Here is a 26,690-nt window from a genome sequence, read left to right as displayed (position 1 = left end):
GCAAAATGTGCAGCTTTTTAGAATTTGACCATTAAAAACCATGTGCTTTTGTTTACTTCTTTTTTAAATGCCTTAGGAGTTTATTTACTACGTCGGTGGGACATAGAAATGATTAGAATTCCTACCCCCTCCCCCACCCCCCACTCATTGAAACCTTCCATTCACGAGTTGCCTTGACACCACGTGACTTTATGCTTTACAACATGGCGCCCAGTAGTGACAGGGATCACAGGAATAGCAGAGAGAACAAACCTCAAATGCCAACCCAAACGAGGGACTATTATTCATCAGCAATCTGCCTTTTAGGTCGGAGATATTAAACTAACATTTTCATTGAATTCAGAACTCCTGTCAGCTAACCTTTTCAATGTTTTCTCCTCTTTGCAGCTATTGGTTTTGGTCTCATTCATAGGTGGCATGTATCGACACTGTTCGAGAATAACCGGCATTTCTCTCATTTATCCGAGATTGAGAGAGAAATGTCTTTCAGAACTGAAATGGTAGGCTGCCGAAATCTCAATTTTTCGTTTGACAAAAATATTAAATGGAGAAAATGATCTGCATTTGTTTGCTTGTGTCAAAAGCATAACCGAACTAACTTATACTCTATACACTTATTTATATATTTTACAGGGATTATATTATTCCTATTATAAGACTATTGCCGAATCAAACAGCTTCTCGGAAGGAGCAGAAAAAATTAGTAATGATAAATTATCAGAGTATGGAAATGTTATCAATGCTGCTAGAAAATACAATTTATCACCAGAGATTATGATCGGTTGGCTGTACCACCTTGCAAAGGAGCTTGGTATTTTTTCCAAAGAAGAGTGCTGGCAGGTACAGTTTCATTTATTAATATAAGTAATTTTAACTGTTCTCTATTTGAAGCACAATCTTTTTTAGATAGAAAGAGGAGAAGGATTGGCACCAGTGAGAAGTTGCGAAGGCTTAGCCGTACCTGTATATTTTTATTTAGAAATGGTCTGGCTGTTTTCTATATATACGGCAGCTATTTTATTCCTTTATTCTACAATCATGAATAACTCTATATTTAGTGGAGTTATCACTATTTTATCATTTTTCTATAATCACAATGAGGCTACAAGAGTTCAGTGGACACCACCACTACGAGAAAGTTTTGCTTATCCAATAATTCTCTGTCAAATTTATGGTGTAACATTAACATTAACACGTTATGCACGTAATGATCACAAGGATAAGCTACCATCGAATGAATCCAGCATTAGAATATTTGGAGTATGTGACTTTAACCTCCTAATTATATAATTTGTAACCAAAGTGATTAAGACATTGATTCTTTTCAGGGTGTGATGCTCTCTACAATGTTGAGCCTGAACAGTTGGCAGTTCTCTCATTTCGTCTTTGCTACTCAAATCTTTGCATTGCTTATTTTAAAATGGTGCAATATAATTCCATATGAATTATATAGAAAAATCTGTTTGTCACATTTCGTCGCTGCCGTACTAGCAACTCTCCAATCAGATGGCACCTTGATATTTTGTTCTTTATACATGTGCCTACTCGTCAGTAGCAACGCTACGCACTATTTATTCAAATGGCTACATTTCGAAAACCAAAGAACGTCATTATTCTTTGAAATAGTAATAACTCTAACAGTCTTTGTTAGATTGAAAACAATGGTGCTAGTATCGGATAATGATTCGCACATCTATAATTTATTGGCATCGAAGTTAGAAGACTACAGAGACTTTCATACAATGCTGTATACCTGTTCAGCAGAATTTGATTTCTTACAATACAAAACATTTGAGACTTTAGTAAAAACTTATCTTCTGCCCACAGCTATTCTGTCAGGAATATTAGCTCTATATTATTGGTACAGGAACTTCAAGGTTGTGGGCTTTCCAAGGTGTGTCGAGCCTGACGTAGCTTACAGCGGTTTGCAAACTGGCGCCTTCATTATTATGGCTGTGTTTATAATGAGACTTAAATTATTCATGACACCGCATTTATGTATAATAGCGGGATCAGTCTGTAATAAGAAATATCTGGAGAAGCTAGGACTTAGGAGTAGAAATATAAGAACAGCTATTGTTGTACTCGTAATAGCCATGATGTCTATACATGGCATAGACAATCTTAGAACAGAGCGAAGTTACATAAGTAATTATTATCATTCAGTTTTAACGATACAATATCTATAATTTTCTAAATTCGCTCTGATTCACAGACGAGTATAGCAACGTTGAACAAGAGGAATTGTTTGAATGGGTAAAGAACAACACTCCGGAGACAGCCGTATTTGCTGGCAAGATGTCTTTGATGGCAAATCTTATGCTATCAACGAGAAGGGCAATCGTTAACAATCCTTATTACGAGAGCAAAGAAATGAGGTAATATTAATCTACCGTAAGTTTTTGTTACATTATCGAGCACTCGTATGATTATTTTCCGTTACAGGGACAGAACAATGAAGGTCTACTCTATATTCAGTAGAATGGACGCAGCTTCCGTTTATATTACTTTGAGAAGCCTAAAAGCGGATTACGTGATTTTAGAGGAGCCACTCTGTTTAGGATACGTGTCCATGTACGTACGAATTATGTTAATTAATAAAAGATTTTTTTTTATAAGAAAATATTTTAAATTTCAGGAAACCTGGCTGCCAAATGGTGGAACTATGGGACTTATCGGATAAAGGAACGGCTAAATATGAAGGAAAACCACCATTATGTCCGATACTTTTCCAGGGACATGCATATCCCTTTAGGCGAGTCTTCGTTAATAGTTATTACGTGGTATTGCAGCTAGATTATTCCTACTATGTGGAATTCAAGCCAAAGAATGCTTTCCCAACTGATTTTCAATCTTGAGCAACCGAGATTAAGCGTGCAGTGCTATGATGAATCAAGAATTTTTTTAGACAAAACTTTTACAAGTTAACGTGTTCTTAATTTAATGTATTATCTATAGAATCATCTTAGAACTGCATCGTTGAAGAATAAATGTAAATACTTTTTAAGACTGTAAAGATAAAGGCTATATTGTACAAAGTCTATTTTTTGAATATTGATTAGGGAGTAAGAGTTGGCGAGTTTTATATCAGAGTCCATGTTTTTCTGGGCTGGCCAAATGTACATGAGATAAGTTCCTCGACAAAGAATCTTCGTCTCTTATCTTTCTTATTATATTAAGACTACAGTGATCATTGTGCAAAGCCTGATTGTTCCGGATATGTCAAATTGTATCATTGATTCTGTTCAATAAAATGTTGAGAAAAAAGTAGGAGGAGTTTACAAAATGTATACTTTGTGATGGGATACGCAGAGGGGAGACCTGATATTTGCAAGATTCTAAGAAGAAGGTGAACCAACGATGGTGTTTTTCAAAGGTCATCGCTACGTGAGAAATCGGATGATTTGGAGTTGGTGACTGAAAAATCAAAGTGCACGTCGAAGATAGCTCCGTTATAAGCACATAACACAGCGGTAGGTACCTTCACTTCTTCGGCTCATAACAGAGAGTATAGCGGGGCTTGCCTTTGCTATACTACGTTGTGACGCTGACCCAAATGAATCCTACCAGTCAGTCCCGGTCCTGGCTTCTCCGCGGCAATATTATCCGCGGCCGCAGCTGGAAGCTAAACTAAAACCCGTGTACCACTTAAAATACTCGTGGCTCCACGCCGAAAATCAACGAAATTCCTACAAGAACAATACAGCAGTGCTTCCACGCCCACTCCTAGTGAAATTAAAATGTTGAAAAATTAATAACTTAAACCAAATATCTCCAATCGAACCTGTGATTTTTAAAAGTGTGTGACATTAATACTCAAACTTACCGAGAGACATTACGAGAGAATATTTTGGTAAGACAAAAGATTACGTATATAACTAATGGACAATTCTGTTCACCAGTACGAAGAGATTGGAATTATCGTGAAACATTTGGAGTTGAAAATCCGATGACTCGTTGAAAGGCGATTGATTACTGTGAAGAGGAAAACCATTAGGAATTAAAAATTCAGGATGAGAAAGGGTGAGTGAGAGAAGGATTTGCTCGGTACCAGCTGTCGAAGAACTTGAGGACGAGTGGGCCAAGAATGCAAGAAGAAGATTTAATGAGAGCGCGCACACCTGCATCCTCCTAGCGATGCCGTTGCATTCCAAACAGCAAGATAATCATTGACACATTGCAGTGAGTTCTCATTTTTCCAATCTCCAACAATTCTCCTTCACAGAATCGTCGATCGAGCACGAATCAAAACAATTTCTCGTCGGATTACGTAAATACTCGAGGGATGAATAGAAAACAGAGTTTCGTTAAATTAAATTGTAAAGAAGGATTCGAGAGATTTGCGTCTATTGGCTTTGTTGGCTGATCTAATAAAACAGGTTTTTATTAATTGGCTTGGTTTCAATTGATTTTACACCGATACACTTTTTCTCTATCGCGAATTCCTCAACAGTTCGGTACTTTTTCATCAACAATCACTCGAGTCATTGGCCCGAACGTGACTGATCCTTTCCGAGATTTTCCCGGTGCTCTCAAGCGTTTCAAGGACGAATCATCTTCACGGCCTTGCCTTCGTTCGCGAACCAAGCATAATTTGTTCAATGGACGCTCGTAACGACGTAACTAGCTGCAGTCCCCTCCGAAACCTCGAGGGATTTTTCATTTTCTCCGCGAGAATGATCCCAAAATTAAAGTCACGCGTATGCTACCACATTCGGATCAGTGGGACATTTCCAGTTGCGGCCATTACAGCAATTTACACAGGCACTGAATAATCAATTGGAATAATTGAATGATAATCGCGCTGGTCGGATGAAATTTATGTAATCTTCGAAAGAACGACGATTATATTGAATGGAAAATGTGCATTGGTCGGGTTGAAAGTTGCAATGTTTGTAGGAGGCGATTGGGGCAAGAGGCCCTGACGCAAGTCGAACAAAAGACAGAAGAGGTTAGGAGCTATACAGATATCGGGAGGCAAAATGGTATTTAAGAGAGGCATCCAATGTGGCATCCGAGACTTTTTCCAGCAGTTAATTTCAGCGGAGCGTCGATGGTTGCCTCATGCGATTGCTTTGTGTCGAGAGGAGATGAAGGGAAGCGGTCGGTTTCCTCGTTCCACAGTTCGATGCACCGAACTATCCTCTGCCAATTTACAGCGAGGTGACTCCCCTTCGGATGAGAAACCCGTTCCTCTCTTGGCCTCAAAACCGCTGCGCGACAACTTAGGAATTTGGCACGCGTCTCCTTTACGCGCGAGTGCCGGCAAAAACCGCGATGCCGATGGAGCAGTCTCAATCTCTGGCCTGGATCGCTATCTTCGATTTATTCCGCACGAAAAGAGACAAAAACAGAAGCCATATCTTTAATCCGACAGATTTATATGATAATTCGTATTCCTCAGTCCAGAAATCTCGTAAGAAATTTTGATAACGGTACTCGCATATACAGGTATATAACAGCACGAGGAGGAGAATGTTTTCATTCGGGAAGGAATTACTCGATTTGCTTACGAGGTCTCGTTAAATTTAACGGTACCTATACTGAAACATTGTTTCATCCTGTAAGTTAGGAATTTCTGCTCTTTTCTCTCTACCAATGAGAGCAGTCGACCAGCTTTATTCAAAGTCAGTATATGCACGGTATGGCAGGCAAATCGCTAATAAGCCTGCCAATCCTACGCAGCGAGTAAAAGATCAGCGGTGTCAGTTACTTTCTCGAAGAGCCAGTAAGCCCCGGAGTGTTCGTAGCCTACTTCCTAAGTTAATGCATGGCAGCAGCAGCACTCGCTGTAACATTATAAACCAGCCCTGCCCCTATACCAACACTTTAAATCCTACAGAGCTATCTTGTTAGACTGGCCTAACGCGTTACACTCCATTAATCCCACTCGAGATACTCGCCAGCACTCCAATTTTCTAATCAGTACCAATCCTATAACCAAAATATACTAAAAACACTATAGCCCTCCCAAATGTCAGGAATATCCCCAGAACAATCTTGGAACACTCCGAGGATGTCCCCTGAATATTTCGTGCTATCGGAGTCTCCTCCTCGCTCATCCTCGATCCATTAAAACTGCTGCGCTTTTTACGAGTCGACGCAGCTCTCCGAAAGTTTACCTAAAACTTTCTTCGACCAGCCTACATTTCGAGTACAAGGGTACATACCATACGCACCTGATTCAGGGACAGGTTTACACGCATTGTTGTACCGGGAAAATTACGCTGATACGAGTTTCACGGAAGAAAATGGAAACTACGTGGAATATTTCGAGCACAGTGCTCTGTATCGATATGACTTTGGTTCTTAGTCGACTAGCGGGTCTGGGAGTTTCGAGTGTTTACCAACAAGCCTTCCCGAGTGAGTGTTCGTGTCGCAGAGGCCTGTGTTTATCGGAATGCACCGGTTTACGAACAGGGAGGCGTGCTATATACGATTAGGTTGGAATTCCAGGCTGGCCAAGGTTGAAAAAAAAAAGATATCGGAGGTGAAGCCACACGAGATCCTCGTGCGAACCGAGCGTCTTAGACCCTCGAACCTCCCTCTCAATCTCCGATTGGCCAATCGAAAATTTCACCGAGTAAGCCAGAAATTCTACGAGTGTTCGCAGAATGGATCTTTTCAAACCTCGGTGGATCCAAACATGCTGGATACGAATTCTACGCCGAGGATAGATTCCGCAGTTTCTAATGCTAATGCAGAAGGAGTATATTTACTTAGTGGAACAACATCTGTTCATCCCAGTTGACTATCCGTTTGTGCGTGGCGTCACTCCATGTGGAACGTGGGACGACTGGTGTCACTTGAAAAATCAGTGAAACTTCCAAGAATCTCGTTGATCCACTTGCAAGATGCATCAGGGGAATTGTAGAAATTTTTTGCTGACTGCATGGTAACTTTCGGTAGCTCGGAGAAATTTTCATTTATTTCCAGTACTGCTGTTCCTTTGACGCTTCGTCGCTTTAATATATTCAGCTAATATAGTGTATACCGTTCGCTTTGCAGGCAGCTACGCTACGCTGGATTTAGATGAGATGGAATTACGTTCATGATTATGACCTTTGGCCAATTAGCCGCGCGAAAATCATCTCGTGTCATAACCATTGTTCCGGCGGAGCACCGTTCTGTTAAACTCGGTCGTGTGAAACTCTACCATGAATCTCTCTGCAGCAATTTCTTCTCTCTCAAACGTTAGACCTCCATCTTGCCAGGAATACCTCGAAATCCTGTTGATATATGTAAAACTCCAAGTACACTCCACGATCTTCTCTTTTAACCGAGCATCGTTCCGAGTACCACTGCAAAAGTTGAGAAATAAGAAATTACAGGAAAATATAATAAAAATTACAGAAAAAGAAAATGATACTTTTATAGAGGGCGGTAGCAGGCAATCAACCGATCAAGGCGAAAAAATTATAAACGGTTCTCGACGTGAAGTTTCAGCGTAATTCGATCCGCGTGAAATGCGTATTGATGCTTCCAGAAGAGGAAAGTAGGTTATTTCCATTTTTATAACAACTCTCGATGACTCCTGCGGTTAGCTAATCCCATAGTAGAGAATTATAAAAAAAAGAACAACGGACGAAACAAAATTATGCTCCTAATACACCACCGAAGCATCCTATTCGAGGGCAACGAAAGAATATCTTTCAGGGAGAAAACACAATGTTCTCCAGTTACGGGACGAGCGTCAAGTCCTTATTGATTTAATGAGAAACAGTTGCAGCATCGACTGTGAGAGCAATTAAGCCGATCCGAGAGATCTATCGGATTTGGAATGAATTTCTCCACACGAGGTCTTCTCGGAGGGTCTTCGCGTAACGCGCTGCAAGACTTTTTTCTCCCATTAACCGTAGGTGCCGCATTCCTAGAAGACTGGCGGAGGGAACTTGCGGAGTGGCGAACGATAAATTAGACCGGTGTGCGCGGAATAGAAAGTTGCATTGCTGCATAAAGTTGGACGCGGAAGGAGACGTCTAGTGCTGGTAGAAAGGGAGGGGGTAGGTAACTAGAGAGAGAGAGAGAGAAAGAGACAGAGGGGATGAGGGGTAAAGTGGAGAACGCGAAGAGTTCACGGTTGTCTCGTGTGAAACAGCGAAAAGCTTCCTAGTTTGACATTTACCGGTGCTTCCTCCTTCTGTTAGAATCTAATGCGTGGGCTCTTCATTAACTCCCACCCCCCCCCCCCCCCTCCCCTTATTGACCCACGACTAACTCTTAATTATGGCTTTCATCGAATTACAACGTCACTCTCAATGAAAAAAACTCGGTACCACTCTACCGTGCAGACAAATCTTTGCTGATTCAGCAAATGCCTTGTAATCCTAGAAAGTACCGAAGCATTTGTATATATATACACATTTGATCGAACGATGATTAGCTTGAAAGTACGCGGTCGATTGATAACCGATCGATACTCACCGATGGTCCCAGTTATTCCAGGCGAATAAAAGGTTTCTAGTGAATTTTCAGCCACGTCATCTCTAATACGTTTATACTCGATGATTTCGATGACTGTACTCTCTTTTGTTTCAATTTCCTCGCGATTAAACTTTCCATACGTCGCTTATATACATACTACTAATACCACAGATATGCGAGGCGAAGTAGGCGAATGGCTGGCCACGTGCGTCGGTTCTCCAATCTGCATCCTCCTCTTGTCCTGGTCCCTGCTGATCTACCAGAACCAACCGTCGTCCTTGAAGAGGAAGATTGACGTTCTCACCGTGGCCATTCTCTCGGAGAGCTTGGCTCATCAGCTGGGTCTCCTCCTCTACGCTATTCTTACACTCATCAGACCAGCCAATCATTTTGGAGGTGAGAACTATATGAAATGGAAGTAAAGTTGTTTGTGCATATGTATAAATTAAAAAATACAACGCTTCGTCTTTGCAGAAATATGCTCGACCCTCGTTTGGATGCTGAACTCTTCGAGTATCCTCCAAGCTTTGACCTTGACGTCAATAGCCATCTTCGCTGCCATCACGAGTAGAGACGATGGCACCAGCATCACGAAGAACCACCTCAAGTACCATTTGGTCAGCCTGAGCGTCATCAGTGCCTGCATCGGTGTCACGGGAGTCCTCAACTTTGAACCGGAAGTCTGCGTCTTCCTGCCACAGGAGATCTCACCAAAATACGGGGTCTTCCTCAACACCCTGAAGAGTTTGCTGATCCTGACCTCGGTGTTCAGCCTGATCGCTGCATTCTTCAGGAGCCTCTGCAGAAGGCCCAGAGGGGAGTTGCTGAAATCCGTGTCGGATCTTTCCGAGGCCAGCTCGAAAAACTCGTCAGGGGCGTTCGAGTGCCATCCCCAACACTGGGATCCTTCGAGTGGCTCCTGTACCAGCGGATCCACCAATAGCAGAGCTTGTCTCAGGAAGAAAAAGGTCCAGGTGGACGAGTCCAGTGGCACCTCGACTGTCTACAGCATTCTCTTTGTTTGCTACGCCCTTGAGCACATTCCGCTTCTGGTGAATAGCCTTCCTTTTCTTCTTCTTGTTTCATTAGAAAAATTCGATGAAAAAATAAGAGGCCCAGAACACTACGAGTTTAGATAACTTTGCGCAAAACTGAAAGTCCATGCTGGTCTGTTACGCGCGCAGCTCCGGTTTTCGCACTAATTATTACTTTCGAATCAATTCCAGCGATGCGAGGGCTGTAATTGGAGTTTCGCGAATGAAATTATTCTCAGTCCAGCGAGAAAGGCGAGCTGGGGCTTAATTTTCAATGCGTGTATGATTTTTAATCTACAGGACTATCTCCGATGATCGTTTTGCGTTTTATCGAAGAATGATTAATGATTTAATTATAAGGAGGATTCGCAGGGGCGCGTTAATGTTTGAAAAAGAAGCAGAGACTCTCCACGGTGGCTTTGATGACTCGCCGAGATTCCGCATAAAGATTCAGAGCTCGCTGTGCCTGTCGTGCAATTAGTTGGGAATTTTTAACGCGATATAATTAAGCCTCTTCCCGTTCCACGGGAGGATCTGCGTCCGAGCGAGCTTCAATACAGTGTGTTTCCACTCGGTCTCAACCGGAAGTGGGCATAAACCCAGCGGAAGTCGCTCCAAGAGCAACTCCAATTTATGCTGCATGTATATGTGTATAATACCGAATCGATCGAGGTTACCGTAAAAATCTATCAAACTTTCGAGGAACTTCATTGAAATTCCGCTGTTCGAATTAGTCAGTGAAACTCCCTGACCTTCCTCATTGAAATTCTGGATGAATGTATCGACGCGTGTGACGCATAATGTTTGTATACATCAAACAAATCGGGTCAAGCTAATAAACGGAACGGATCGTGTCGACTAAACCTGTTCGCTTCGATATATACGAGGAAATTCCTTTTATTTACGTTGCCTAGTATGTGAGATAATGCATTTATCATCTATAGGAATATTAATTACTTTCGGAGAGGAAAAATACAAATTTATGAAGAGTACATAACGCTGGAGGATTGATAAAAATATGACGTTTCACTCGTCATGTAAAATTCATTTTATTTTGCAGTGCTTATACAGTTTGTGAGATAATGCATTTATGACTTATAGGAATAATATTGAACATTTTCATATAAGAGGATTACAAATTACGATACACAGTAGTATATACGATTGATAAAAATATTGCGTTCCACTCGTGACGTAAGATCGAGAAGAAAATGAATTTTTATGAAAAGCTGTGGTGAGGATCTACAACGCGGCCAGCACACAATTCCATTGATACGATCGTTTTATAAAAAATACGCGGTCAGGTAGCGTGAACTGTTGCTCTCCCATTTTTCACCGGCCAATTAAAGTAAAACGTCGAAGCTCGTTTTGAATTCACCGGACGGATTTGGTGCTGGAGAAACTCGCACAGGCGGAGGCAAAACAGAAAACCCTACGTGTATTGTATAATGGATAGTGGTAATTAAAAAGAAATTGTATCACAGTTTTTATGTCACTGTCGAAAGCAAAACTAGCCAAGAATAGAGCAATTTTTTCTCCGTTTCACTCTCGAGCTTCAAAATTCTACAGAATATCCAAATGCAGTACGTAGCGATATGAAAAATGTTTATATTTGTAAAAATTCATGTAATAATTAAAACACTAGTGAATATTGCTAGAGTGGAAAATGCGTGTTGTGTGTTCCTGTGTACGGCGAGTTTACGAATAAAAGCACATTAAAATATTTATAACCTTCTAAACTAGAAATACCAAAAAATATCATGCGCTCGATCCACGTTTATTTCTCGAGCAACGTTCTGAAAATTCGCAAGAAAAATAACAGTGCATTATTTCGCAGAACAGAGCAACACACAACTGATTTCAATTTCAATGATTTCTTATCACTGTTGAATTTCTTGGCAAGTACCTTAAATAGCACGATAGAGTGGTGGAATTTTTTCTTTCGCATGGGAGAGATTGTAATAGGAGAATTACCGGTGATCTCGGAATTCTCTATCGGTTAATTGTAAAAAATATCAGTGTTCCCGTTAGCAGCGGTGCATTTGCAGCAACGGTTCTTTAATTAAAGCGCAAGTTTCGATTTCGTATAGCCGGGCCCGTTGAACGGGTGCACGCATACAGGTATACAGTGAGCAGAAACAGCAACGGTGCTCCATTACCTGCAAATTGCGATTACAGACACGCGTTGATCGCGTGTTTAGTTTCGAGCGCGCTATGCACTTTTGAAAGCGTAGCACGTTTCACCGCGGTAGCCTCTCCTTGAGGTGTTCGCGGCTAAAATCGAAAGTCCGCCAGGTACCCACTCCCCCCCCCCACACGCATAGCTCCAGCACAGCGAACAAATCACGGAAAACTGGCCAATTAGCCACGTGTAATTGGTCCGCAGACCGGAGAAAGCCAAATCTGATCTTTCTCTTGAAATGTACCAAAGGATATCAAGAAATCAGCAAACGCACTCGTATAGAAATTTGATATCCGATTCTCCACGAATATCGAATGGATCTTCTGCGAATAATAGAGAGAATAGAGCGAGGTTGAGTATTGGTTTTGTTGAAATGTCAATTTTTCCTTCAAGATCGTCTCCATCAGACCAGCCTTGCTGAGGAATTTTTGCAGCGTGCAGAATCTGGCCACGTGGCTTCCGCTGCTGAAGGATACTCTACTTCCGGTATTCCTGGCCCTCTTCGACAAAATGTTCTGCCGCTACGTGGCCAAGGTCTACACCAAGTCCGATGACAGCAGGAGATTCTCGCACGGTAAGACTCGTTTTGCTCTCGTTTCGTAATGATAAATTTGCATTTTTTCTTTCATCTCCGCATGTACGTTGGCAAGGCAAAAAATGGAACGAGTGAAAGAAAAAATGGCAACACGTGGGAAAGTCGAAGGCTCGTCATGGCATAGTTGTAATTAGCAGTGATATTCGGTTTGTGCAACCTTTAATGACGCTGACGAGTGACAGCGGTTTATTTGCTCTGCAGGCAATGTCCAGTGTAATAATTGCGAAAGACTTCCTAATGCTTTCTCGTCCACGATAATAATACCTTGCGCTTTTGTTTTTCAAACGCTTTTTTCTTCAGCAGAATTTCACGATTCTAAGGAAAAATCTATGAAAACATTATTGAATTTGCTGTACGTGTATAACGAGGTAATATTGTTTACAGGTGGAATAGATGGGAAATTTCGTCATTTCGAGCACGACGCGGAATACAAGCTGCAGCTGAACCTGAACCATGGGCTGAAATTCCCTTTGACAAACGGAAGCCTTTACGGTAGGCTGCATAATCACCAGAATCGCGGTAAGCGTCGATAAGCAGGGCAGGAATTTATGGGAGAACGAAGGATTTGTAATTATATCGAGTGAAAAATATTATGATTTTTTAGCGAGAACAGGGACTATTACTATGGGAATCCAGCACTATCCGAGATCTCAATCTGTGAACGAGGACAGTAATTATGCTTCGCTGCCAGCGGAAATGTCCTCCTACACGAGTTCGACTTTCGAGCCACGCCAAGAGGCCAGAGCCAACGATACTCCGAGGAAGAACAGCGGCGGGGACCAGCATTTCCGGAGGCCTAGACCGAACGACAGCTTCCAGGAGATGAATGGTAACCGTAGGAAGATCGGTAGCACCGATGTCTTCGGCCAGAACATGGAGAACCTGGTACAGCTGGAGGACACGTGTTTGAAGAGGTCCTTCAAGAGCCTGGATGAGATTCGCGAGGAGCCGGCAAGGATCCACGCGAGAAGCGTGATGGGCCTTGAGCACCTCTTGGTTGGCCTTGAGAATGGTTATAGGAACCAGGAGATACCGAAGAACAACCTCAGGAGGAATCAGAGCTTCGATCACGCCCGGTATCACCAGCAGGTCACCAGGCTCGACTCGAGGACCTACGACCTGAAGAGGGAGAGCTTCAGGAAGGTGCAGGAAGCTCTGCGTCAGAGACACGAGAGCCAAGTCGATGCTTACGAGAGCTCGGACGACGAGAGCTGCGACATGGAGAACGGGGACTTTGACACGATGAGCTCCTGCAAGAGCAGAACCAGAAGCTGCTGCTCCGTCACCACTGTGGCTAATGACGACTTTGAATACTTTCAACGCAAAGGGACCAAGGTAAATCCACCCTAACCTCTACTATAGCGTGACCTTTGACCCTCCTCGGTTACTCGGAAACGCAGACAAATTTTCTGCACTTTCAATATCGAACCCGGTGTCTGTCGAAGGATTCTTTTTATTCTTATAGACTAAAGGTTAAGAGTAGCGTATATCTACAACGGGTCGAGACATTTGAGGCTTGGCGTTCCTTGGAAAGCGTTGAAAGTCGTGAAAACCGGTCTCGGTGACTCTCCAGTGGTGGATCCTGATTGCGCAAAGTGCATCGTGAGAATTGTTCACAGGTGGAGCTGCTGCCCTCGAAGAGAGTTGGTGAGGTAAAGGTCAACATGCGATCTTTCACGCCGAAGATCATAGAGAGCGGACAGGACGAGGACAGAAGGACGAAGGATACCAAACCAAGCATTCAATCTTATCATTTGAAGAAGAAGAGGATCGCTCCAGGATATTCCATGAACGACCTCGATAAGCTGGAGAAAAAATTGCCTACCCTCTCCATGGAGAGCTTGAAGAGCATCCTCAAGAATTCTGATGTAAGCTATTTGGACAATGGCGACATCTGCAGGCATGACATCGGTGGCTCTGCGCCGGATTTCAAGAAAATTTTCGTCACTGAATTCATTTGATCCCACCTTATCCACTCCTCCTGCCCATCTTCGCCCCGTAGCGGAGTCTACAATTTCCAACAGCGAATGGTCTTCCAAAATTGACATCAGGATGGATACAAAAATTTATTTAAATAATGTAACATGGAAATCACTAAATAGTACTATACCAATTTTACGATGCTTTTATGTTAAATTGTAAATAGGAAAAGGAACGAGTTTGTAAAATAATTGCAATTCTTCGTTTAAAGTTTGTACTAACACTATACCTATTATCGAATATCATTGTATATACCGTGTACATTTGTACTGTAATATTTAATAACGCAGTAGAAATAATCGATGAAGAGTAAAATATAGAAGCCAGCTGTTTTATCAATGTTTTATTTGATCGTACTTTAGATAATATCCAGTCTTAGAGTATATTTCGTTCTGAATGTGAAAAAATTTTTTACACATCAACGATTCGAGATTAAAGATTTATAAAATAAACTCTTAGAATGCAAGCAGGCTTTTCATTTTGGTCCATTTGCTTCCGTAGAAGTAAGAAATTGCCTTTCGATATGTAATAAATGAGGTTACCATAATGCATACGTTTTTCTAAGCTTAATCTAAGATGTAATTACATATCCATGTTCGTGCATGGCTGTGATTACGCGATATGAGTATTCCCGCAGGCGAGAGTGAGCATAGCCAATGCCACGTGGGAGATTAAACGCCCACGCGTCATATCAAACTTCGTACAATATTATATCATTAAACTACTCAGAGCTCTCTCCAAGTTGACTAGCAATTTATGATTTTTGGCATGGCTTACACGCAATAAACTTAAAAACTAAATGGCGTGAAAATAACACTTTCAGCATCCTCGAGCGAGAGGTAACACAGCCTTGAAAGTGTCAGAGACTAATTAAGAAAGAAAAAAATGCAATAAACTTCGATAGAATGACTTAATTGCAATTGGATGGCATTGCTTTGGTTTAAAATTGCAAATGTTGCATAGTTGACTGCTAGGAATTTTTGTAAATCAGTCGGTGACGTAGATGAGGTTGTGGCCCCTGAAAATAGCATCCAGTATGGACTTCCTGTTGTACTTTCCACCGCGTACCTCCATCATGGCGACCAGTTGCTGATATCGTTTCCAAGCAGTCATCGAGGCCCCTTCCTGTTCCGGGCTCGCTCTAATCTTCTGATAGATGTCCGTGCTGTTTACAGCAGCAGCTGTATTCAAGCAACTGTACTCCGTGTCTGGCAACATCTGAAAAATTCACATTCACGCGTTAACGACTCATATCCAAACTCGGAATGCAATTTGTCATTTTATCGCTCTCCGAGCTAAAGATTCATCAATCGATTAAATATCTAGAAGCGAAAGAGTCTCTGATGTTTGACGCGAACGGTTCGCGGTCTAATGTTTGCAGGACGGATTTTAGGTATGTGTAATGCGACCCTAAAACCTTTTGAAATCAATACTAGAACAGCGTTACACTGTTACTAAGGATCTGCTACCCCATTGCCAGAGTTTACCCCCACCATAATCACGTCCGGAGCAACAGGGCTAACTCGACCAATCCTCTGCTCTAATCACACCTGATATAATATACTCTTGCAGTTATTCTTAAAAATCGAATTATTTTAACAAAATATATATCATTTCTTTCATCTCACTATAAAAGGGTAGTTTTAAACTCAGCTGAGATGAAGTATACAAGAAGAGGTAATTCTATATAATGATGAGGAGAGCAACGAGGCAGAAAATTTCAGTGTGTTATCAAATTCAGGAATAACAAAGAATGAATTCACGGCGTTGCACTCTGTTACCAAGGATCTGCTACCCCATTATCAGAGTTTAACCCCACCAGTTTATCAGTAATATATACTCTTACAATTACTCCTGAAAATCAAGTTATTCTAAGAAAATTGATAATTTAGTTTTCTTCCCATAAATGGGTATTTTCAAAGTCTATACCGAGATAAAGTATAAGAAGAGCAGGTAATTCCAATCCTGATGAGAGCAGCAAGGCAGCAAATTTCGGGATGTTATCGGATCCAGGGATAACGGGGAAAGGATTGAAAGTGGAAGCGTGCAAATGTCGGATAAGGCAGAATCTTACCTCAGCGTCTGGAGATTGGTGCTTCCGATGTCTCGGCGACTTCCGGGGAGCGTCTGGGGGGTCAAGGTCGTGGAGTACCCGCGGGGGATATAGCGCAGAGCGGAACGCAAAGGCGGGTTAGCTGCGGAGCGGCCCAAGAGTAACTGAAGAAGGCCAAGCGGAGTGCGGACCATCAGCTGGCTTTCCGGGGGCTCCCCCCCCCCCCCCACCCCACTTTATCCGCAGCATGTGCCGGTCATATGGATGACAAAGATGGAAAGCACAAAAGCATCGGCTTGGTCACAATAGCCCTTTGCAAAGACGAGGATAGTCCCTTCATGAAAAAAAAAGTGAGCAGGAAAAACTGAAGGATTTAAAGGGTGGGGATTGTGGAGGGTGGCTCCCCTGCTTACTTCCGGTTTTCACGGTCGCGTGCCATTATAATCCTTTCATCCCTCCTTTCGTTCAAATATTCGCTCCTTAATTATTCTTCTCTTTCATCTAGTCAATTCACCACTTGCCCCTTTATCGTCTCCTTGTAGATAACCTTGACAAGAGGTTCATCAAATGGTATAAATATAGGTAAAAAAAAAAAATCTTCGACTAGATTTATTCCGAAGAATTTACTTATGCTCCGATCAAGGATGAGGGTTCATTGTACGAATCGAGCAATTGCCTGAATTGGCCCGGACAGACTCGGTTCGTTCGGAGATATTGTACGAAAAGTTCTTCGTCAACGAAGAATCGAGTCATTGATATATATTTTTGTTTTGCTCGTAATGTGTATACCAAGACAGTTATGCGGGTGAGGTTTGAGAACTTTTTAGATGATTCTTGGTTATATTAATTGGTAGCAAGCTGTTTCCCCCGAATTATTATTATTATAGCATCCATCTTAATACCAAAAGAACAGAGGCCCATCGAGCCTGAGGGTCCGAGTCTTTGTGTTTTGGTACGAATTAATTCGCCGATAATATAATAACAGTAATAATCGCTTGGAAAAGAATGAATTTTGGGAAATCGTAGGATCGTATTTTGGGAGATTTTACGAGTCAAGGATAAAGGATAGTGAGTGGAATTAAGGAATCTAATGGAAACGAATGTTTCGGTGGGGGCCAATATTAGCCAATCGAGTTTCTTCTCCTACGTGCCAGTTGTCGAGGGCGCGTGCACATAAAGGCACACGACACTCTTACAGCTGCCGGAAATATACATCTGCCGCCTCTACTAACCGTCCCGAGGAGATCGACCACACACACACTCGCTAACACACACACACACACACAATGGAAGCCCTTCGGGAGTACCATTTGTGGTTTCTTAAATCAACAATTCCATACCAAACCTCTTGCTTGTGCCATTTCACTTGTAATCGGATAGGAAATCACTATCACACCATCCTTCCATGTGTACAACTTATCTTTATCATTATTAAATAATTCTACCATGAAAAAGTAATAAAACAATTTTGAAACTTGCGGTTAGAGAGAGGATCGAGGGCGCCTTTTCCAGATTTCGGTGGAGAGAAAATATTTGGGAAAGCAACAGCTGCAAGAAAAATACAGATGATCGAAGATTGGAGGCTCGTGCTGAACACCTTTGGTCCTCGATAAATTTTTTCCTCAGCGGTGAGTGGTGAGTCAAGGGACCATGACAAAACAATAATGTTCTAATTTCTATAAAGGGACGAGGAACGAAAGGAAGTTAGCAGGAAACTATGGAAAAATTATTTTTAATAACGTTAAAAGAAGCGAGTCTTTCCCAGTGACGTCATATCCGAAATTCCAGCCGATTCTCGAGCTCACCCCCTGGCAGCTGACAACGTCCACCACCTGACGGTCGTGAGGACAGCTGTTCCCAAACTCCCTACCGCACCCCCTCACCCGGATAACCCGAAAAAACCGAAAGCTTCGAAAAAACTCCGAAAGGGATTCGATCCTTCCAACAGGATGCTAAAAAAGTCTCGATCCAGGACCGAGGAAAAAGGTCGTGCGTCACTGCAAAGTTTATCAGTTAGACTGCACGGGATGATTCGGAGGTGTACGAAAAGCTGAGATAAGGAAAATGAAAATAATGAAGAGGCGAAATGCGAGAGACTAGTTGCTTGGCAACAGCAGTCAGCTTATTTTCGCCGGACGTCGAAGACAACAAAAGTAGCTCGACGGAGCAGATGCATGGCATGTGCTACGCTAAGAGCCGACACCAGATGCCCCATTGGCGTAGAGAGACCGGATGAAGCTTGCTTATGGCCTTACGGGTCCTTTCGAAGCTGGTCGCGTGCCGCTCCCTTCGCGATCCCTTCTTATCCCGATTTTTCCAACATTTTCTTCCCTCCACCGTAAAATTCGCAACTTTTGGGAAACCAGTGAAAAAACACTTTCCACGCTGTGACCACCTATTATTCTTTGTCATTTTTTTAACTAATTCAACTATGGTTTATTACTGGTCAATGTTATCTACAATCATTTATTTGTAAAAGTAACAATAGCGTGTGTATAAGTTAAACTTATATATATACATACGTATTTACAAAATATGAGTCGCTACAATCAATCACGTTTTACCGAGAAGCGTATTTATTCCAGTGTCCTGAAACTGCATCCTGGCAGGACTCAGGATCACTAGGATTTGCCGCGTTACGATTGGCTGTTGGCAAGAAGCACCCGAGCCCTCGAACCAGTCTCCATCCAAACACTTAGGTGATTAACACTCGCTCGAGGGCCTCCGGGAAAAACTGCCGTTCGCACCTTGGCAAGATTAACTTAACTTCGTTTCTCCACTTTCCCCCTACTCTCTCTCTCTCTCTCTCTCTTTTAACGTAAAAAATGAAATTATATATTAATAACTTATAAAATAATTGAGAATACAAACAAATTTGGAAAAGTATAGTAAACTAATTGAGGAATGGAAATGAGTTGGTTTAGTTCAAAGCTGATCGATTCAATGTCGACTAATAAAGCTGTCGTTCTAACGCACATTCCCCCGATTGGGTCTAATGAATAATTCCCTATGATTAATCGCGAAATTCATAACTAATCGATGCTACTCCGCTAAACTCGCTTATGTACAGCCAGGGGACTACACTTTCTTTCTCGTCGACACTGTATCTAATTTGAATAGCTTGAACCAAAATCGAGAGAAAAGATTCTCGTCCAAGAGTTTTATAAAAAAACAATTGTTCAGTCCTTATAGTCTCCTACGCTTAATAAAAATAATCTACGAATTTTTCCTAAGGATATCCAGACTCGCAGAAACGTTAGAATCTAGGAAATGCAGCCCGAGTCCCTTTTAGAGTTCCTTCAGCCGATAAGGGTTCGAAGCGCCCTTACCTGAAGTCTAAAGGGGACTCGGGTACAAAATTCTTAGTCTAAATCCTCGAAAGGAAACTTAACGTTCGTATCGATCCGTCAGGAATAACTCTCGTTAAAAAAAAAAAAAAGAGCTGCAGACTTTCGGTATTTGCGAACACGTGCGCTTTAGGATAGCGAGAAACCACGAAGGTCCTGCGCTTCACACGCGTGGCTAATTGTGAAACAGGAAAAGAAAAAGATAAGAAGAACTAAAACGGATGACTTATGCGGAGTACCGAGCAAAAGTTCGTTCCCTCTGCAGCTCCAAGTGGCTCTTCATGGCGAGAACGGTGGGATGATGAGGAGGAAGACCCTCTTCCTCCGTCAAATATCTCAGGGCTTCTATGGCGCAAGCGTCCCAGCCGGAAGTCCACGAATTCGGACTAGCTTCCTGTTGGCTCAACGTCTTCACCGAGGTGGTACCGTCCACCCTGAGACGCGCGTCGTCCGGTGTCTTAAGGGTCAATGGCCCCTCGTACGAATCACAGGCAAACTTAGATCTCTCGAAGAATTTTGGATTCTCGTTCCTCGAGTTATGGCTGCGGATTGTATCAAGGCCATCATCCATATTGACGAGGTCCTTCGGCTGATAAGAGACGTACTCTTGGAGAACCGACGTCGGAGGATATCTGCGATGAGGGTATTTCAGCTCTTGAATGAGAGAGGATGCCAATTGATGAAGTCTCCTTCTGTTCTCCGGATCGTCGTCGTCCTCGTCGGTCTCGTCCAGTTCGACCCCTTCGTCCTCCGATGATAAGAAGTCATCGTAACGGTCCCCTTCGAGGTCGTAGTCCAGGATGTAGTCGATGTTGTCGCGAAGGTCATCGTCCATCTCCAGGAGGTTCAGCAACCTCTCAGCTGCGTCTGTAACAGTAAGCATTGCATCCTTGAATAGTCTGCGCAGGTATTTGAATACTCGTCCAGTTCTCGCATGGAACTCTTCATCCCGTTGATAAAGACGACGATGATAATGGAGGATAGTTTCGTTACAATGAGCAAAAAGGTTATTATTATGGCAACCGGACTTGTTTCCCAACGATTCGATTCGTCCGATTCCGAAGAGTCCTTGCCAGTCCTGTGGGAATTCTGCTCCATAAACGTCCCATGGGAACTACCTGTCGCTACCCTCCCCTCCCTTGTCGAAATTTCGCACGAGTCTCTCTCATCTCATAGTCCACCAGCTAAGTCTTCCTTCTGCATACACATGCACCTTCTCTCTCACCCTTACTACCAGCAAGGGATTCCAGGTAGGCTTACCTGTTCCTGGGAACTGGAATCTTGTTCGAGGAGGGTGGAAATCAATCGACTCCATAATCAAATCATTTACCAAAGCTTGTGCTTTACTCTTCTCTCTGCACCAACAATACTTTTCATTGAATTTAATAAAATTTCTAGAAATAATATTTTTAATTTTTCATTTATAATTTAACAAAATAAGTTTTTTCTCGTTATGTCATCGTTCAAGGATACAGTTAATAAATAATAGTAACTTTGCGTGTAAGTGGAAAATGAGGATTTTCTTCTATGATTTTCTGTTGCGGAGAATAAATATTTTTTTGTCGAAGGATCATCTGGTACGTTAGGATCTACTCTGTTTCTCGTTTTTTTTCTCTCTCTTGAATTGTTAGCTATCGCAGGTTTCTGGACCAAGCAGGGTCGACTTCATTATATCTCTCCCCTGTATCCCCTCGAGTCCTACTGGACGTTCCCACAGGGATGCCGAGAATTAAATGTCTGCAGCATGTGTGACCAGATTGAGTTAGGTTGAAAAATTTAAAGGGACTGTCACGGACGAGTTGAAAAAATGATTAACCATTGATCCTATATAAGTAAATAATTTTTTCATTAAAATTCTAAACGGAGAAAATTAACATTGTCAGAAATGGTTATGGATTAGGAGTGATAGAAAGTTGGTAGATTTCTTCTCTGGTCGATAGTTTTTCTTTTTTCTTTCGTTCAAAGAGTGTAAAGTGAGAGAAATACATATTTTATACTAGGTGTTTGGGACATTTTGAGGATTACACGAATATCCTGGTGTTCCCACGCGCAGGTGAAGGGACAGGAAAAAGGGAAAGCATGAAACGGTTATTTCGATACCCTATGGGCTATGCAAACTGACCTTTCCCACTGGTCGATCTTAAGATTCCATTAACCCTCGTTCAATAAAATCCTCAGATTTTGGAAGAAACCTTCTCATCCAAATAACGTCCATTGATCAGCATGATCGGGAGATTCCAGTTACAATTAAATCAATAAAACAGCTAATTCGCAGTTTCAAGATCACTCGGAACTCGTGAGAAATGCGTTTGTATGGGGCGAAGCGAGAAAAAAACTCTGTCGCGTTATAAGAATTTCTTTTGAATTTTTCCTTTTTTTTAGCAATTTCTTTCATTATCGCGTGTACTTAATTTTCAGTAATTGACGAATTTATGGCTTTGGATGAGAAGGAAGCGCATGAGAGAGTAACAAGGGAAGCACAGTTAGGACTGATCACCGATGCGTTTAAGCGGATAAATTGGGAGGCCGGGCGCTGATTAAAACTTCAACCTCGACTTTTGCGATAATAAAGCCGGCCGCGTTGACCACGCCGCGCAATTAAGGAGATCCTGCAATTACTCTGCAGCTTCCGGGCAGAAATTTTCGTGGAAAAAAATAATAGCTGCTTCGAAAATATTATGGAAACGACGTTCGCTCATTTTTTAGCACGGAATTTTCGATTGGATGAAATTGGAGAGCAAATATAGTGGCGGGCAATTTTAACACACTGGAAAGAGCAAGATGGATGACTATCTCGGGGCCTGGCGGAAAAAATAGTATGAATCGAGCGTTATTACAGAAATTGCACGCTTCTCGTAAACACTGAACGAAGAAGGAGGAGGGAGGAGGGTATTTGTTAGATCTCTCTGCATCGCTAAAATCGAAAGCTACCGTAGATATATAAATATGTGTGTGTACAATGAGTTCCTTCAGTATTATTTATAGATAAATTCAGAAATCTCATACAGCACACTTGACTAAAAATTGTCTTATAGAAATCTTTTAATCATCCAATTGACTAAAATACGTTTAAAAGATATCTCTAAGCCACTTGATACTGTATGGGTCCTTCGTTTCGAGTGAAAATTAATTTCCACCATTAAACAAAAATGTTTCTCCCGCTAAATTTTCGCGGATCACTTTGCAGAGCAAACGGCTTCGGGTAGCCGTGACAATTATCCCATCGCGGAGAAACTGCACAAGCGACAATTTTCGAGCAGCTGCCGCATTGCAATTATGGAATTTTCGCAATTCAGTCACGAGTTTTAGTTAAATTGAGTTTTTTTGACGATTACCTTGTATGGTCGGCAGTGGATCGGGGATTCCAATGGGGTCCTCCAATTCCGTCCCGTCTCCCTCGCAATCCATCATGGTATCCTGAGAACAAATTCGGAAAAAAGAGAATCCATTTCGTCACAAAACCAATCAGCTTTCTCCGTTCATTAATTTTCCTCGACGAAACTCACGAGTCCCCGTGGGATACATGATTCGAGAGGCTAGGTCAACCGTTTAGAGGGATGGCCGTCTTGAGTGTTCGTAAATTTTGCAGAATTTATTGCCGGCCACGTTTAGAGACTGACGTCAGTATTGAGTGTACCTAGTGACCCACTCGCGGTACGCGTTGTAAAGCCTAAAAGTGAGTTATTGTGTCTCACCGTGGTTTCCCATGGCTTCCTGAACTAGGCAGTTTTACAGTGCGGCTACTTTCCCCGATTTCCCGTAGCCGTAAACAGCGCTACGACTACGCGGCATCTCGACGCGAACCCCCGTGGACTACCGAATAGCCAGTGGCAATAACGCAATTTCACGGGCCCAATAAAAACACCAGCCGAGGAAAAACGCTTCTCGCCGATAAATTACGCAAGACTGGAAGGAGGAAAATAAATCTAGGGAGCGGATATAACATTTAGATAAGAGTCGAGATTATTAAGAATTCAGTGTAAACAACCTTGGACGCGCGCTCTAATACGAAAACACGCGATGGACGGACAAAGTAGCGTGTATTAGATTGCGATCGCCTGACAGTAGCTCGAGGAACTCGAATATATTAACCCCCATAATGCCAAAGTACATTTCATTAGCCGAGCTTTTACGACTCCCGGCGCTAGTCGTGAAAATTAATCACTCTCTGAATTTTAATAAGCTCCCCGCCGAATGCAAAATTACCACTCCTTATCTCACCGTCCCATTTCCAATTGAAAATCCCCATTGTTATTTCACCTTTTATCCATCCCTCTCCCATTCGTAATCAATGCGAGTATTTCAATCCCCGAGCTTATCGACTCTCGAGGCTAATTGCGAGAACTCTGAAAAAGGATTACACTTTTTTCACCGAAGCTTCTTCCAACATCTCACTCGTCATCGTCCTTTTGCCTGGATTTTAAGAAAAATATCGTAGACGTCCTTCATCCGTGTCTTTTTTTTCCTTATCGTTATATTGAGATATAAATAGAACGATCGCAAAACTCGCAAAGCACACGCACAGAGACTGTGTACCAAAGGACACGTTTGACCACTTTGGCGCAGTCACTCCAGCGTCCTGCGTTGCCAGGCGGATGTCGATTCAAAATTCCGTGCAAAAATCTACCCCTCCGCCGCTCGAAGAAATCAAAACTTTGCACAGTCTCAGAGATTTTCGCTAAAACTCCAAATTCTCCGCGTTGCAACGATCGCGAATCCTTTAAAACGCAGGTGAATAGGATAGGGATTCTCGTTTCTGTGATTTAAAAGCCAATTAATACCTTATTACTTTGCAAATAGAAGTATTCGTTTAATTAACGCGTGAAAACACGATATGCCTGAAATTCCATTTTAATTAAGGGTCTCTTTTTATTTTATCGACGACCAGATTTCCTTAGGACCAATCGAAGCACTGCTATATAAATATTTATCCGGATAACAGAATTCAGGGACGCCACTTTGTTACTGCAATTAGCATTGGTAATTGCGCCACGGCTAATCATAACGTATTCATTATGGGTAAAGTTATGTTAATGTAGCCTCGTTAAAATCGAGATACAATGTAACGCGTGCATGACAATGACATTAACGGCCGTTTGCTGTAATAAAATTGCAATAGATGAAATTTCATAACCCGTAGCGAATCGCCGTATCTCGTATTATACAAGCAAAATGTTGTCCGTTTAACATTTTAATGGTATATCTAATGGCATTAAGATTTTTTGCAACAGCCGCGTTAAAAAAGAATTTAACGTTCCACTATACTCGGAGTCAATAAAAATTTGGATTTGCAGGGACGAGAGGAAAGAGAGTGTCAGAATCAATGGTGGCGAGTGGATGTCACTTAACCTCGAAGAGGAAAATGGCAGGAGGGAGATAACCTAAAAGTGAGGTGGAAAATGGCTGATTCGTCGTTTATTACATACCTCCGACAGGGCGTCCTCCATCATATCGCTAGTATCTCTCATAGCTCCCAATGGAAACTGGCACCGACAACAATCACTCAACGCCCACGTAATTCCTTGGCAGAACAATCGGACAAAGAGAGAAAGTTCGACGAGGACAGAAAGGCACCGATTTTGGGAGAAGAATTATCGTAGTTCGCTGTCACGAGCACATTTTTCTGATAAATTTTACGGCTAAAACTGAGTTTGGGGATAGCGGTGTCTCGGGGGTGGATGGGTCGAGGGCATGTGAGATACGGGGGGAGACGTTTTCGGGACGTTTTGGGCAAATGGAATGTCCCGTGGAGGATCCTCCGGGCTCAGAAGCACGAGGATCGATCCATCGGAGTGCGCGCCTTTGGAAATACTGCCGAATACTGTCAGGTAAGAGCAGGTCGAGACGCGCCAGAAGGCAGATTCGCCTCCATGACAGTTCTTCCATCTCCCTCGGTCTCTCTTTACATCGAGTTCGCCTGATCAAGCCGTTTCTCTCTTCAACCAACGTTCAACCGGCTAACCCCCTCCAAGTCCTTCCCTTCTGGCCGACATGACAGTTTTACCAACTTTGTCTGTTTCAGAGTTCGCTGCTGTGGACTCTCTCCGTTCAATGGCGATAGCTCCTCTCCCTCCACATTCCCCTCACCCACTATCCTTCCACTACTGACTACCCTCTCTCTCTCTCTCTCTCTCTCTCTCTCTACTCTCCAATTTTCTTTCTCTTTTCTTCTCCCAACGTACGTGCCGCCAGCTGCAGTGCATTCTCCCCACCAATAAACCCATTTTCTCCTAGATATGAGAGCAGTCGCTGACGATTTTACCGTTCAAGTAAGCAGTTCGCCGTCAATCGCGCGCCAAATTCACACAGTCGGCGCGATAACGAGTCACACACGTGCAGTCGACCATATCGAATAATTCCAACAGAATGTTCATCAGTCAGTTAAAACGCGTACATGAGTACACAGGTAAGAAAGACTTATTTATTCCAAATTTTCTTTTTTCTATAGGAAACTTGAGGCAAGGAGATTCATAAGAGAAATAGAGGGACTGCCAGGATTTGTAGGAGAGGTTTGTACAATTTTTGTGCGACGATCATTCTTCCTATTGCTGTAAAATAATTGTATTTGTTGCTAGGAGACTTCTTAAGGGACCTTAAAACGAATCATGCGAGTCCTGGGCGAAGAGGTAGGGATGCAGACGAACAGCTGCTATTTCACCTGTTCGATATATTATTTAAATGCTTCACCTGCCGCGATCTCGAGATACCGCGAGATAAGAGACCGGCGTTTCCTGCTTTTTTCCGAATGACAGCTTTGAAAATTAACACCCAAAAATCACCTCTGTGAAGCTGGAACCGCATTAGAAGCTCCGTTGAATCCTGGCCCCGCAGTACTGGCTTTTTTTTTAGTAATTGTCCATACAGTTCCTGAATATGAAAAATTAGTACTCGGGAACTATATAGACAATTACTGAAAGAACCAGCACTGCGGCCATAACTGATCGAAGCTTCTAATGCGGAGGCAGCTGCACAGGGATCCAAAAATCTTAGATCGATTGACTCGATATGTGATAAGCAGATTTTACAAAGAGGGATTTGCACCGTTCTGAAGGGAGTTCCAGAATCGTCCAACTGC

General features: G+C 42.5%; 3 protein-coding genes across 5 annotated transcripts; 2 read left to right on the top strand and 1 right to left on the bottom strand.

Annotated features, from left to right (window-relative positions):
- Nucleotides 1-75: 75 nt before the first annotated feature.
- LOC136782086 (protein C-mannosyl-transferase DPY19L1) lies at nucleotides 76-3,262 on the top strand. 2 transcript variants are annotated; one of them, XM_066741247.1, is made up of 8 exons: nucleotides 76-306; nucleotides 388-500; nucleotides 634-840; nucleotides 907-1,204; nucleotides 1,312-2,148; nucleotides 2,216-2,378; nucleotides 2,446-2,574; nucleotides 2,639-3,262. In XM_066741247.1, the coding sequence occupies exons 1-8, from the start codon at nucleotides 192-194 to the stop codon at nucleotides 2,856-2,858; spliced, it is 2,082 nt and encodes a 693-aa protein (XP_066597344.1). In that variant the 5' UTR covers nucleotides 76-191; the 3' UTR covers nucleotides 2,859-3,262. The 2 variants fall into 2 exon arrangements, with proteins under 2 accessions (XP_066597344.1, XP_066597343.1); XM_066741246.1 differs by having other exon boundaries at nucleotides 907-1,260; nucleotides 1,329-2,148.
- A 294-nt stretch (nucleotides 3,263-3,556) lies between these two features.
- On the top strand, nucleotides 3,557-15,207 carry LOC136782017 (uncharacterized). 2 transcript variants are annotated; one of them, XM_066741121.1, is made up of 7 exons: nucleotides 3,557-4,182; nucleotides 8,596-8,820; nucleotides 8,899-9,476; nucleotides 12,034-12,214; nucleotides 12,620-12,754; nucleotides 12,840-13,570; nucleotides 13,701-13,825. In XM_066741121.1, exons 2-7 carry the CDS (start codon nucleotides 8,598-8,600, stop codon nucleotides 13,710-13,712), a joined length of 1,860 nt encoding a protein of 619 aa, XP_066597218.1. In that variant the 5' UTR covers nucleotides 3,557-4,182; nucleotides 8,596-8,597; the 3' UTR covers nucleotides 13,713-13,825. The 2 variants fall into 2 exon arrangements, with proteins under 2 accessions (XP_066597218.1, XP_066597217.1); XM_066741120.1 differs by lacking the exon at nucleotides 13,701-13,825 and adding an exon at nucleotides 13,855-15,207 and having other exon boundaries at nucleotides 3,558-4,182.
- Nucleotides 15,208-18,679: 3,472 nt separating this feature from the next.
- On the bottom strand, nucleotides 18,680-25,425 carry LOC136782208 (uncharacterized). The gene is made up of 3 exons (XM_066741470.1): nucleotides 25,042-25,425; nucleotides 22,951-23,032; nucleotides 18,680-20,482 (listed from the first exon to the last, which is right to left on the bottom strand). The coding sequence occupies exons 1-3, from the start codon at nucleotides 25,081-25,083 to the stop codon at nucleotides 19,842-19,844; spliced, it is 765 nt and encodes a 254-aa protein (XP_066597567.1). The 5' UTR covers nucleotides 25,084-25,425; the 3' UTR covers nucleotides 18,680-19,841.
- Between the last annotated feature and the right edge of the window lie 1,265 nt (nucleotides 25,426-26,690).

This window comes from Prorops nasuta, unplaced genomic scaffold (genome assembly GCF_024137725.1).
Source record: "Prorops nasuta isolate Cenicafe-Biocafe unplaced genomic scaffold, Cenicafe_Pnas_1.2 PNAS00025, whole genome shotgun sequence".
NCBI classification, from domain to species: Eukaryota; Metazoa; Arthropoda; class Insecta; order Hymenoptera; family Bethylidae; genus Prorops; species Prorops nasuta.
The sequence above is the reverse complement of the archived record's forward strand: the minus strand, read 5'-3'. Positions and strand labels throughout refer to the sequence as shown.

What these genes read in the sequence shown, in the direction of transcription:
- LOC136782086 (XM_066741246.1), top strand. Translation starts at nt 192, where the DNA reads ATGCTTTACAACATGGCGCCCAGTAGTGACAGGGATCACAGGAATAGC. An exon ending in TGTCTTTCAGAACTGAAATG is followed by an intron (nt 501 to 633) that starts GTAGGCTGCCGA and finishes TATATTTTACAG; the next exon opens with GGATTATATTATTCCTATTA. An exon ending in TGTTTAGGATACGTGTCCAT is followed by an intron (nt 2,575 to 2,638) that starts GTACGTACGAAT and finishes TTTAAATTTCAG; the next exon opens with GAAACCTGGCTGCCAAATGG.
- LOC136782017 (XM_066741120.1), top strand. Translation starts at nt 8,598, where the DNA reads ATGCGAGGCGAAGTAGGCGAATGGCTGGCCACGTGCGTCGGTTCTCCA. An exon ending in ACCAGCCAATCATTTTGGAG is followed by an intron (nt 8,821 to 8,898) that starts GTGAGAACTATA and finishes TCGTCTTTGCAG; the next exon opens with AAATATGCTCGACCCTCGTT. An exon ending in CAGCAGGAGATTCTCGCACG is followed by an intron (nt 12,215 to 12,619) that starts GTAAGACTCGTT and finishes TATTGTTTACAG; the next exon opens with GTGGAATAGATGGGAAATTT.
- LOC136782208 (XM_066741470.1), bottom strand. Translation starts at nt 25,083, where the DNA reads ATGAGAGATACTAGCGATATGATGGAGGACGCCCTGTCGGAG. An exon ending in TGGAGGACGCCCTGTCGGAG is followed by an intron (nt 23,033 to 25,041) that starts GTATGTAATAAA and finishes ATTTGTTCTCAG; the next exon opens with GATACCATGATGGATTGCGA. An exon ending in TCCACTGCCGACCATACAAG is followed by an intron (nt 20,483 to 22,950) that starts GTAATCGTCAAA and finishes TTACTGTTACAG; the next exon opens with ACGCAGCTGAGAGGTTGCTG.